The sequence below is a fragment of the Caloenas nicobarica genome, chromosome 2, assembly GCF_036013445.1.
Source record: "Caloenas nicobarica isolate bCalNic1 chromosome 2, bCalNic1.hap1, whole genome shotgun sequence".
Classification (NCBI taxonomy): domain Eukaryota; kingdom Metazoa; phylum Chordata; class Aves; order Columbiformes; family Columbidae; genus Caloenas; species Caloenas nicobarica.
In genome coordinates this window covers 53,351,535-53,365,100 of record NC_088246.1, presented here as the reverse complement: position 1 = coordinate 53,365,100, position 13,566 = coordinate 53,351,535, and the positions used below count along the sequence as shown (strand labels likewise).

Sequence of the window (13,566 nt, the reverse complement as noted above, 5' to 3'; positions counted from 1 at the left end):
TAGCTTCTTACAGAGCAACTCAGAGGCTATATAGGCTCACACTGGATTCAGGCAACGGAGGAAACTGGATTGGGACAGTCTGCTTTCTTGGTAAAGACCATGAAGATCATGCTGAACGCGGGGGCTCTGGTGATGGTCTGTCCATAGCCAGGGAGAAATAAAGTCCACATTTCATAACACCTGAAATATTGTGCTGACCGTCAAGGCTTTGGAATGGAGGGGAAGGGGATGTGTGGGAGATATGTTCTGTTATAAACCTCCTTTTGAAATTGAACTGCTGCAGAGAAAAACTCACAAGGGTTACTGAGAGTGTTATGATGGGACGTGGGTCTGAGTTCTCATCCCTGCAGAGTGTAGATACCTCAGGAAATTTAGGGGTGCGAACCTGGCTGTCTAAAGGATTATCAGTGGGGAACTTGCTTTATGTTCCTGCACATAAATGCTCTCAGAAGACTGAGCCTGAATGTCTTTCAACACCTAAACCAGTTTATGCTTGTGCTGCAACATGTTTTAAAATTGTCTTGCCATGTGGTTATGACAGGAGAGATTAAATATTGCTGCCTTGAGTGTAATTAATATCCTAATTATTTTTACTATGTTGACTGTGCAGTCTACGTCTCAATTAAAAAGAGAGTAAACCAGTTGCAGATCATTGCAATTTCAATGGTAACAACTTTTCTAGTAAGATGTCACAGCCTTGAAGGTGATCATATTTTTCTTTTTTTTTGCTTGTAAATTGCTGGGAAAAAAATGGATTTTTAAAGTTACAGTATGAGTTTGACAAGCATTGGCAACAAAAAACCTAAAGTAAATGTAATTAATATTAGAAAGTTCTGACTTTCCAACAGATTCAAAAAATATTTTTTATGTTTTGTGCTTGATAAAAACTCATAATACCTGGTTGAAAATGGAAGTATAGCTAGTATTTCAAGTGTGTAGAAGAACAGATAACATTTGTTCATTTGTATTTTAACTGCTAATATTCTGTGCTATAAGACTTTGCACGAAAATGGCAAGCTTCAGAAACATAGATGCTTATTCCTTTTGGCCACTTGTACCAGTTTCAGTTCCTTTCTGCCTGCAAAGAATCAGCTTCATAAATTGTAGCACAAATGCAGAAGCTATTATGAGTTCTGCTATAAACCATACTAATTGGGTGCATATGCTTGAATTATAGGTCTTAGTCATCAGACTAAAAATTTGAGTGCTCAGTCAGATTCAAAAAGAGGATAAGCAAAGTTTTGAGAGTCAGGAGAGGAACCCAGGAGCTGTGTTTCAGCAGCAGCTTTTCTTTTATGCAAGAATATGAAGCTCGTGAGTTGGCTAATGAAGTATTATATATGTTTTCATGTTTCTATTCTTTCTTTTTATTACCGCACACTGGTTTTTTGCTCAGCTTTTAGTGTGTTTATTATTGTAGAGGAGAGAAATTACCAGAAGCTTAAAATTAGTGAAGTCAAACATAGTATTTGGTATGTTTGAAGTGATACTTTACTGTCTGCATGCTTAACTGTGGAGGAAACTTAGATATAGCAAAGTTCACAACAAGGAATGGTCAAACGTATTCCTTAGCTAGGTACTTAAATGGCCCAAAATCTCTGTAAAATTTGGCTGCTGTATCCTAGCATGCAAAGTACCAACTGGTGAATCAGAAAACTGAATAATATGAACTTCTATCTACAACTGTTCTGAGTTGCTAAGAATTTTGTAAGCAGACAAACAATGCATGTATTTTTGAAGGGGGGAGGCAACATCTATGCTCTCATGATCATGTAGTGATCATGGTTTATGGAGCATCCGTAGACTGCATACTACCAGGCGTAATGTTATTTTTCCACATTTCTACCTAGCCACTAGTGTACAAGGTGGAAATGGCTGATTTTTGGCTGTTCGGTGCCCAAACTATATAATCCCTTCACTTGTGGGAAAAGATAGACTGTGGGACAGTTGGAATAGCCAGCAAGTTGGATTGGTACTGTGGGCTGCAAGTTAAACCACTCTGAACTAATCATTAGGCTAACTGCATTTATTTAATAAGATGTGTTATAGTTGCCAAATTTGTACTTCATAAAATCACTTCATAAAAATCTTGTATTCAAAAAATTATGGAATAGCTGAGGTTGGAAGTGAGCTCTAGAGATCATCTAGTCGTGTAGATGTGGCACTTAGGGACATGGTTTTGAGGTGGACTTGGCAGTATTAGGTTTGTGGTTGGACTCGATGATCTTAAAGGTTTTTTCCAAACCTAAATGATTGTATGATTTGAACTCCCCTGCTGCAAACAGGGTCAACTAGGGCAGGGTTGTTCTTGGCATAATCCAGTCGAGTTTTTAATGTCTCAAAGTATAGAGACTTCATAAAATCTTTAGTCAACCTGGTCTAGTGTTTGACAACACTCCCCCCCAAAAAAACCGTTTTGTTTGTTTTAAGTGGAATTTCTTGTATTTTCAGTTTAGTTTTGTTTGCCTCTTTTCTGTCACTGGACACTGCTGAGAAGAGTCTGTCATCTTCACTCCCTCCCATCGGATATTTATACACATTTATAAGATCCCTCCCCAAAACCTTTTCTTTTGAGGCATGTTCAGCATAGTGCTCACCAGCACCCCCAGGTCCTTTTCTGCAAAGATACTTTTGAGTCAGGTGGGCCCCAGCCTGTCTGGGTGGATGAGGTGTCCTCTCCAGACTGTGTCGTCTTTTTTTTGAATTCCTGGCTGCCCATAAGTAGTAGGTTATTTCTCACTTATCAGATGCTTTTCTGTCATTTAGAAATCTTCAAATGAGCCCCATTTTTCGTTACAGAATTCTATCTACTGGTCGATGCCTCAAAAAACAAACAAACAAAAAACCCAACAACAACAAACACACACCAAAAAACCCACAAACCATCCCACAAACGTATACACACTGAACACCACAAGCCCCCAAAAACCCAACAAACAAAAAAACCCAGAACACCCACACAAAACCGCACCAAAACAAAATCCACCCCAAAAATCCTGTGCTCTAGATGAGATCGTCTATAGCTTAAACTTCGATAAAAATCCTGCTAATGAAGTTAGAGAGTTATATAGGCTGCAATGTGCAGGGCTCTAGAAGTTACATGTACCTCATGCAGCACGTGCAAGAAGTAACAAAACTGGATAATCCATGGGGCTTTTAAAGTTGGAAATCTGGATGATCTCCCTGTACAAATATTCTGATTTTAGGAAAGCATGAAGGATGTTGTGGAGACGTTAACGTGCACGAAGGGCGAGTGTGGAGTTGTTGGGAGTCCTCTTAGCTTGTTACCATTTTGTTTCTAGGCAAAGCACATGACTTGCCTCATCCTTTTCTTTGAAAGATAGTATTTGGTCTTTAATATTGTCTTGGGAAGGGAGAAAGACAAAAAGAGACAAGAGACACAGAAAACTTGTAGCAAATAAAAGATTCTGAAACTTTCTGCTTCAGCTTCCCTTTTGGAAGCACTGTAGTGAGATTCCTAATCAGTATTGTTAAAGAGTTAATAATGTTAAATATTAAGATTCTTTCCTAATAACAGTTGTTACAGTTTTTCTGCTCAAGAGTCTTGTGTTTTGCTATTCCATTAATCCAGATAACCAATGGAATGAGGCGATTGCTCAAAATCGTTAGGTCAAAAGCTATTTTGAGTGAAACAGCTAAGCAAGGATGCTGAAACTGTTTCTACCATATATCTGATATTTTGTGAAACATTAGATAACTTTTTTTCCATTGGTTGAGCTTTTCTTCGACGTTTTGTATATGTAAGTTTTGTGTTCAAGTCTTTAACTCAACTTCTAAAAGGTTACAAAAATATGAGCTTTTAAGTTGCATTACTCATTCATAATATCCAAGTATATATAAATCAAAGGTGCCACAGGGCTGCATTCATGTACTAGCTTCTCTATTTAATTTTCAGACTAAAGTTACTGTGTAATTTTCATAATGTAGTTGTATCAGCTGCATAATTGACCCTGCAAAATAAATTACCATGTAATGTAGTTACTGTATTTTGCATATTTGATGGTAAATTAAATACAACTAGCCCTTCTTGAATTAATCACTGGGCATTTTCTTTCAGATACTGTGAGAATTATGTACTGAAAATGCTGCAGTTCTGTTACATATGGTCATACTTTACAAAGAAGTAAAATTTATTTTTTAAGGAGTAATGTGATACACTTGTCTTGCAAGTAATATACAGGCCATAAAAAGTTAGATGCTGTCTTCTAACTATAAAATGAATCCAGCAGAGCTGATTATTTGTAGAAAAAGCTAACTTCCGTTTCAACTGAAAATAGGTGTTAGACAGCCTGTTCTTTTGCAATTGCTAATACTTACGTAAGGATTGCATAGCAATAATCATCTTGGCAAAAGAAAAGGTTTGACTTTTAAAGAAATTATTTTTCGTGCCCCATTTGTTACTGAAAGACTTGCTGTGTAGATCTGCTGAGAGGGATATCTTAGCCTGAGTAGCTTACAAGTGGAAATTGCAGAAGTGAAAGTTACTGGAAAGTTTAGGAGTCCCTCTCACAAGTTCTAATTTAAGTGCTTTGCTTTACAAAGTAGCACATCCTTAGTGAAAAGGGATTTGTTTTAGTAATTGGCTTGAAAGGTTAGATGAGTCAGTGGATGTGTGCTTGATGTAGAAATTGGTGTTTGTCAACCTTTTGTGACATGCTACTGAAAACAAGCCTGACAGAAATGAGCTAAAAGATACTTATTAAAAAAAAATAGAAAATAGTTAGACTCCTTAAGTTTTTAATATGCCACGCAATTTAACTTTCCAGCATATATTATTATGGGATTTTCTTGATTAAGATATTACTGGAATTTACCAATGGAGCAGGTTCCTACCTGCAAAGTTGGTGAAGGTTAGAACACCACCAACACTAGCCTTGTTAATTTAATAATGTATATATAAATTTATGCATGAAAATTCTACTTTTACTGATTATGGCTATAAATTATTTAGTTTATGTGTGTGTTTTCTAGCCTGCATGTTTTTATTGTAGCGTTCATATGTACTGCTGGACTGCAGTTATTGGTGATGTGTCTCATACTGCAGAAGGGTGTTTAGTAAAATGGGGAAAGAAAGGAGGAGAGAAACATATGTATGTTTTACAAAGAACTGTAATAATATATATAAATAAAAATAATTAATATTTGGTATTTGTCAAATTTATGAGAAAGATAAGACAGCTTCTTTAGTGCTTGTCAGACTTCGTGACTATCTGTGTTCGAACATGGTTAGTGGTGAACTGAGAGTGGCTGATGCTCTTTTCTCCCATCATTCATTAACAGGCCATACTTGGTCATTCTTCCAGTAAATTCTGAGACATACCTGATAAAAGAGGAAAATTGAATGTGCAAAAGCCGTACTTGGTCTCTCTGTGATACTTTTCATATGTGTAGGCTTTACTCTTTCATATTGCATTTACATTCAAATAGCATGTAAAGGACTTTCATGAGAGCAGGTTTGCTGTGCAAGGAATTGCGCAAATCAATAATGAAGTCTCATCCTTAAGAAGTTCACAGTCTAAAATGGGGAAGACATAACAAATCTGTCATATGCTTGTTTTCTAAGAACTGGATGGTGTAAAGTTGAAAGGATCTGAGCAGATTACCTAGATGATGTGCTGCCTTCAGTCAGGCATTTCTCATCCTTATTATTTTGATACAGTTTGTCATCATTCTTTGTGTGCAAAAACACTATAAATTTGAAATATGTGGAAAATAGAAGTTCCGAAATAGAATTCAATTCTCAAGTCAGTTATTTAAAAAAGCCTTAACTTATGTTATTGTTGGAGCTTTTCAGAAATTATTGGGCATTTCTGTGATACCAAATTTTGGGGTTTGGGCCAAAAATCCCAGGAAGTCATAGTATGTGTGTGCGGTACTTGCTGTATGCATTTTGTTACTCACTTTTTATCAATCCATATAGCATGGTGTCAAAATACTTAAAATGAGTAATTGCCAGTCTGTTACTGCAAAAGCTGATTCCTTACGTGATTGAATTTGGAAGTGCCTTACAAAGGTGAGAGAGAAGCAGTTTGACTCTTGCACAGCTCAATTTCTCACTCTGTAGGTGGTACGCTGTACAGTGTTGGGCTTGTAAGAAATAGCTGTTTCTTTCCATGGCTCCAAGGGAAAGGAAACAAAATATTAGGAGTCAGCCATCTCTGCGTTCGGAAAGACACAGGACAGCCTGTTTATAGCACGTGCAAATAATGAAGCTTGTGTGGAAATACATAGGAAAATGATGGAGACTGTAGATCATAACTTCTTGTAGTTGGCTGGACCATACATATTGCAGTGAAAATGCTTTAAAAAGGGGACTTAAGAGGTCTGTGGCCCTGTTATGCTGAGTTTTGGCGAGTTTTGAGTATCAAGAGGATTCCAGAAGACTAGAACAATATGAGTCCTGATGGTAACACGTGTAACTAGGCAAGGGAGAGATGACCAGAAAACTCAGCCTCATATTCAGTATGCAGTAGAAAATATCACTATAGATTTGTTTGATAGAAAATTGGGAGAGGAGAATATACCTGACAGTTGTTGTGGTTTTGTGGAAGGTAAGTCATTGGACAGTATCATTCTTTGAGATTAAACAATCAGTTGGCTTTACCAACCAAAATTAAATGTTTCTACTCAGGCATTTGACTTTAGCATTTGACCTTTTCATTTTAAAAATAGCACCATGTGTGTGCAATGTATCAATGCATGTTAAAGGGATTCTGGATTGGTTAACAGTTGCTGCAGCAATTGACATGGAGGCCCAATATAATTATTTTTATTTTTTTTAAATGTAATGCTTTGGAAATCACTGCTTCAGAAGTCACTGGAGAGAAAAGCTATAGATTACACAAAAAGAACTGTAATAGTAAACTACTGTGAAGACAAGGCAAGGAAGCCGAATAATGTGATAAATAGGGGTGTGTTCAAACAATATTAACTTTACAGTTTAATTGTACATAGATAGACATACAGGACTAAGGAATGCTACAGAAAGAGCTGTGGCCTGGAGTATGTAACCCCAGAAGAGGATGTGAGTCTGAAATGAGTAAGATATTATAAGATTCTTCTCTGATGCAGTGTGAAAAAGAATGTTACAGGGGCCTGAAGTGGCTCTGAAAATGAGAGTAGTGAAATCATACTCTATGTCTGTGTACAGCTTTGTTGATACTAATAATTTCTTTAATGCTGAACATGCTTCTGATGTGTGCATTTGAAGAAACATAATGGAAAAATGAAGAATGTGCATAGAGAACTAGGTTTAAAGAAAGATTGTTAACAAGAAGAATTAAAGATAACACGATAAATGGCTTTAAAACTTAGATGAGGAGAAAGTACTAACTGCTAAAGCGCTCTTTAATTTGGCGAGGAAAAGTAGAAAAAAGCATAAAGCTGGAAGTCACACATTCACTTTGGAAATAAAGCAAACATTTTAACAGTGGATCAAACTACCGGCGATTGTGGTGATTTTCCATCTCCTGAAGGCTTTCAAATCAAGAATAGATCCTTTTGTGGAAGTCAGGCTTTAGCCAAAGACAGGTTTGTCGTGAAGGAGCTGAGGAACTGTGAGCTTGTACAACCCTTCGTGTATTTGGCATGAAGTTCACACGTGGTGTGGGTACTGTTAAGATGGAAAGATCTGCGAGGCCAGACTCATGAAACATGTGTCCAGAGTGGTGTGTGTCCAGAGTGGTGTGTGCCCAGCGGGGAGAAGTCTTGGAGAGCTCTGATTGTTGGTAAGCAGATTCTCCTTCTTGAGCTCAATACAGGATAACTGTGGAAAATTTAATAGCCTGGGATGCAGGAAATCAGACTAGATGATCCTAAATTTTACTGTGAATCTATTAACTTAATTTCCAGTTTCCCTGTACTAATCCATGCCAAAGACTTGAGTGGAATTTAATCCTGCTGCTGGCTGCATTAGCTACCATCTACGTAGCTGTGGTCATGGAGGACAGAAGCGCTATACAACCATCAGCTACCTTACTTGGTAGTTTTTTCCACTTTTTAAAATTAGGAATGCATGCCAACACAGTCCTTCACCCAAAGTGCCAGACAGTGTCAGTGTCTGACACTGACAGATGACTGACAATGTCAGTGTTGCCGTTTCCATCTCAGTTTGTTGGTTGCATTTAAAGTCTCTTAAAGACTTTAAAGTCTTTTAAAGATGGCTTTAAACCTTAGAATCTTGTGGCTCGTTGGCTAATTTTCCTAACCAGGAAGTATTTGCTAGAAGTTCTACAGGACTGCAAGTGAAGAAGCAAGTGTATGTTAGTGATTTGCATATAAGACTGTACTACGGAAGGTAAATAAGTAGAAAAGTGTGGGAAAAATTATTTCAAGCAAGTTGGCAAAATGTCTCTTAGGAATTGTAAAATAATTTACTTATATCTCTTATCTATTGTGGTATTTAATTGAATAATCATCCTGAATTTTCTGGGTTATAATGTATCCTAATGTTATTATCTATTTTGATGGAGACAGCTTGGGCCACCTTGCAAGAAAGTTACTTCCTTAGAACAAAAATAAAAAACTAAAAGCATCATGAATATTTATACCTACTAAAGTATTTCTCCTTTAAACACAGAATGACCGCTTTTAGCTTCTGGCTTTTTAAAGGGTCACTTCATACAGGATGGTGCAAAAATAAAATGCATCTATTCTGCATTTGTGGTTGGTTTGTTTTGGTTTTTTGGGGGTTTTTTTGTTGGTGTTTTTTGGGGGGGGGTGTTTTTTTGTTTTTTTTAAAAATTTTAACAGAAATCCCTCTTCAACAATAATATTGTAACAGCAATAAGCAATCAAACATGAACACAGGCAACAGAATAGTGGGGGTATATACACCCTTTCTTCAACATATTACAATTCCTTCTGTTATTTCTTACTTTCAGTAGAACTTGATACATCATTTCCAAAGCATGTCACGTTCTTCATTTAGGCAAGAGTATTGTGTCATGAAATGGTTTGTCTCAACCCTTCCTTTCTTTGCCACAAATAATGCAGAAATCTGTCTTTCGTGCTTTAGCTCCTGTAGATCCAAGATAACTCTGATTCTGCTCATACCCTGGTACTGGGAGGAAGCTTCTACAAGCCAAGAAGCTTTTGCAGCTTCTAGCATGATTTCCACGCTCTCATCTTCTGTCGTTGGCCTCACGGTGGGGGGACAGGTGACTTCAGAAGAGAGTTCATAGTGTTACTGGCATAAATGTTGCCCTCTGAACAGCCTGGCGATCTTGCTGAGCACGTTAAGCTGTACTTTGTGGATAAAACACTGCTAAGTTTCTTAAGGTTGGCGGATCTCAGAATGGATGTTCGAATGACAAAACAGATGCTGTCAAAATAAATGTTATCTACAGGGTTTTATAATTTGTTTCGTAGTTTCTAAGAATGTCTCTCTTCCTGTTTGCATGGCTAATAGTTTTTGAGAAAATGTATTACTGTATGATGAAAAAGACAAAGTGTTTTCATGTGTTAATTAAATATTGGAAAACTAATATCTGAAGTGATCATAATAAACATCTGGAAGTCTGTTATGTTTAAGAAGTGCTTCCATGAACTTCCATTTTGTTTTTTCACTCTTATACAGCTAAAAATCAAAGCCCTTAAGATGTTGCCATCCATTTCAAGCTCTAGCTTCAGGTTTCCACTTGGAAAATACTGATCAGAATTTTACAGTATTAAATTCAGGCTGTCTTACCAGCTTGCTCCTCTGTGTTAACATCTCACTATAACATGAAATAGTTATTATTTCTGTTCGTTGTTTTGATAACTGGAAAAATTCATTGGTGAGCAGGTAACAGTAAATAAGTGAATTACAGTAACATCTTTCATATATTTCATATCTTTAATTTTCCATAATAGAAAATGATTTTTTGAATACCGTCTATATTTTATGCTTAAGCTAACGATTTTTTTTGCTGAGAACAGCCTTTGAACCAGTTTCATTGTTGTTTGGGAATGGTATTTAGCAAAATTATTTTGACAGTGAAAAATTTATTTCAGAAAACTCTTAAAGAGTTGGCAGCCTTGAAGAATTGGTTGCAAGATCAGAATAGCAATGCTGGGTTTTGAATTGTAGTTGCTTCTTGTAGAGTAAATAAAAAATACTGACTGTGTTAGACTTAGTAATCACTGTGAAACCCCTTAGAAATCTGAGTCCTTGTTCTTTGTGTTAGTACTTAGATTCTTGAACTTGGATTTAGTGTTGTTTTCCATGTCTTACTCTTCACCAAACTCTGAAATCTTCACCTGTATTTCTGTAAATTATTTCTTTAATTTTAGCCCAATTAAAGTTATATAAGCTAGTTTCTCTGAATTAAAAAGAAGAAAAAATAATTTTTTATCATTCATACATGAATAGGTAGTAAGGAGGGGGAAACAGCAAGCAGATTTTTAGAAGAAGCACCTGCTGGTTCTAATGTGTTGGTGTTGACTGTCTTTAGATGACAGCTATGATATTATTCCTTAAGTCTCAATAAGTAAAATAATTTGGTGAAACACTCATAGTTCACTTAACTTCTTGTATAACTGGTGTCTCTCCACAGAATTACAGAACTGTGAATCCATGTATTAATCCGAATTTATAATAAAACATTTTAATTGTTATTCTTTTCCTTTCTTCATAGAATATTTTCTTTCTTGGACATAGTTACTTTGTGTCGATGTGCACAAGTTTCCAAGGTATGTATTTCTGTTGGAGTTTTTGATGTTCTTTGACAAGGTATCTTCTTAATTACTTGCGAATCATGGACTTTAGGGCAATCTGCTTCCTGTCAAAAAAAAAAAAAAAAGTTCTGTCAGACTCTTTGTTTCCTAAAACAAATAAACATTGGATCCAGTTTTGTATTCAGATGTGGAATTAGTTGCTGTGTACTGGACTTCTGTTTAAAGGCTATGGAAAAGATATCCAATAGTGTATGCTCTATATCTGGAGAAAGGATTAAGCCTGGTCTGGCATAATGGCATTTGCTTTTTATAAAACATGTGGCTTTATAACACTATTTTTCAGATGTATTTTCTGTTGAAAATTCCATGTAGTTCGGTTAATGTGCACCATGTGTCTAAGAAGTACATCCATCATTTGCTTGCCAAGTACAAAAGGTGTTAAGTAGATGGACTACTAGTAGGGGAAAAAGGCCCACGGAAGATAATAGAGAGAGCATGCTAAGTAAGCTTTTATGTTCAGCTAGCCTTGATTTTTTTCTTGAATTAAAATGAAAAATATTCTTGCATCAAGTGTGTACAATGAAGTATATTCTTATACAACATGAATGAACTTTTTTTATTTCATGCTTTTCTTCCTTTTGATGAGGATTTTTCTTTGTTTGACGGATTTCATGTATAATTAAGTGTGTAACAGTTTCATTCCTGCACCCTAATCACCCTCACCTGCAACTTCAGTGAACTTTCTGAGCTAATATTGGGTTTTCTTAGAACCGTCAGCTAAAGCCTAGAGTACAGTGGAAGAAAACCAAGGTGACTGAATAAGTTGTGTTTTTCTCTCGGAACTACCTGCCATTTGGATACAGTATTCTTTTTTTCTGTTTTTCTGATTATATTTGTGTTTCTCTGGCTTTTTAGCCTTGTTTTACTTTGAACAACTGTTGCTTTGACCGTGAAGGACAAATTCTCATACACGTACATGTAACTTAGCACGTGTAAAGGAAAGGCCTGATCCCAACAGTGGAAAGTCAGCAGTTTTCTGAAAGGTTTCTGTTCCTCTCGGAATAGTAACTAGTGAGGTTGAGGAACTGTGGTTTTATGAGAAGGAATCTCATCTGCAGTTACTTTTCTCCGTATAGATCTAGCAAAAGTAACTTACTAGACAAATTTACAAAAGCTTTTTTAAAAACGGAGGGATAAATCTGGCTGTATCCAAGTACGTACTTTACATTTAATTTCTTGCTTTCCTGCATGTTTAACTGACATAAGTTAGCATTTGAGGTGTAATTCATTTAAGAGAGCTGAGATGAATTTCCACAAATTCTGTGTTTTTAACTAGTTGATATTATATGACTACTAACATCTACAGTTATATTTCTTTTTTAAAAATGCTACCTGAAATGGTGTATTTTTTTTATATTTGACTTTGTTATATTTGAATGCTGAGAGGCAAATGAAGGGAGGAGGCAGTGGAGGTAATAAATAAACTGTATTTGTTTTCTGTAGGCATGGAATGTTTTAGCTCTGGATGGAAGCAATTGGCAAAGAATAGACCTCTTTAACTTTCAAACGGATATAGAGGTGAGTGTCTCTTTTTTTTCATTCCTATGGTGATGATAAAGAGCATACCCCATTTTGAGTAGCTCATAGGCTGTGCTTGCATTCACACATTTTAAAGGCTAAAGTTCAAGGTAATAATACTGTGAAGGAGCAAATGCTAAAATAACTCTATATTTGAATTCTTTTACACTGTATGAGTATTTAAATTTTGGTTGCCAGCTATGTATCAGATAATTTGCCTATATCTTATACATGTAGGGCTCTAGAAATTCTAAGCTGCTTGTTTCCAGAAAGTAAAGGTTTAAATGTTGCCTCTGGACGGAGCAAGATCCTCCACATCACTTTCACGGTCTAGAGGATTATTTTGGTGGTCCCGAGTGCCTCTGTGAGGGTGCCATCTAGTGCTGAAAGCTCTGTGGACACTTGGCTATAGGACTTGGAGACTGAAACAATAAAATGCTGAACAACCTTTCTTACTCCCGACTTGCCTAGATATGATGTGGTGTTTATCTGATTACTGTATTCTGTGCATTTGTTTTATAGGGTTTGAACCTTGCCTGAAATGCAGGTGCATGTGGATTAAAGTCCTTTTCAGCAGACAGTGAAAGGAATAGGGCAGCCTTGTCTTCCATAAGAAAAACACGTCTGCATTAATGCTATCTCTCATAGATGTGCGTAACAAAATAAAATATGACATCTGAAAATGAAGACAAAAATCCCTGGGGAAATACAATTCCTTAATCGAATCTGAACTGGTTTAGTATTTGTTGTTTGATGATACAAATAAAATTTAGAATACATTTAGAATGAATTTGCTTCTGGATTTTATGTTCTAGTTTTTTAGTTGCATGTGTAAAATCCAGATGGGTTTCATTTGGTATATTTTGGTAACTGTGGTTCAAACCATTCCTAAAGCTTTACAGTAATATATAGGGTAATTTTTTTTTTCCACCGCTCTTTTAAAATTTCATTGCCAGCTTCTCTGCTATACTGATATTAAACATGAGGATCTTACAGAGGTGGGAGAAAGATTGTGGCATCTGCCTCTATCTAAATGTGTCTAAGGAGACTTGGAGCTTTAATGTCATATTTCCACTCTCCTTAAAAAAAGTTTGTGTTTCTCATTTGCCAAGAAATAATGAAGAATATCCCACAGGTCTCTGGTCCTTCTGTTGGTTAACCTTTTCTTTGTTTGAAACCTTTCTGCTACTTGGAAACACAGTATTGGATTTTTATGTTTTCAATATGTTTGTCTTGTGTTGTACCTAGTGGTGTTGCCCTTTGAGATGCTATGTTTGTAGCATGGGATTCAAGAGAAGGAATTAAATTATG

General features: G+C 36.2%; 1 protein-coding gene across 1 annotated transcript in view; it reads left to right on the top strand.

Moving 5' to 3' along the window:
* FBXL2 (F-box and leucine rich repeat protein 2) overlaps positions 1-13,566 on the top strand; it is a 51,845-nt gene that overhangs the window by 16,080 nt on the left and 22,199 nt on the right. The window contains exons 3-4 of the mRNA XM_065627735.1: positions 10,638-10,692; positions 12,181-12,255. Coding sequence (XP_065483807.1) covers positions 10,638-10,692; positions 12,181-12,255 — 130 coding nt within the window. The remainder of the gene's footprint in view (positions 1-10,637; positions 10,693-12,180; positions 12,256-13,566) is intronic.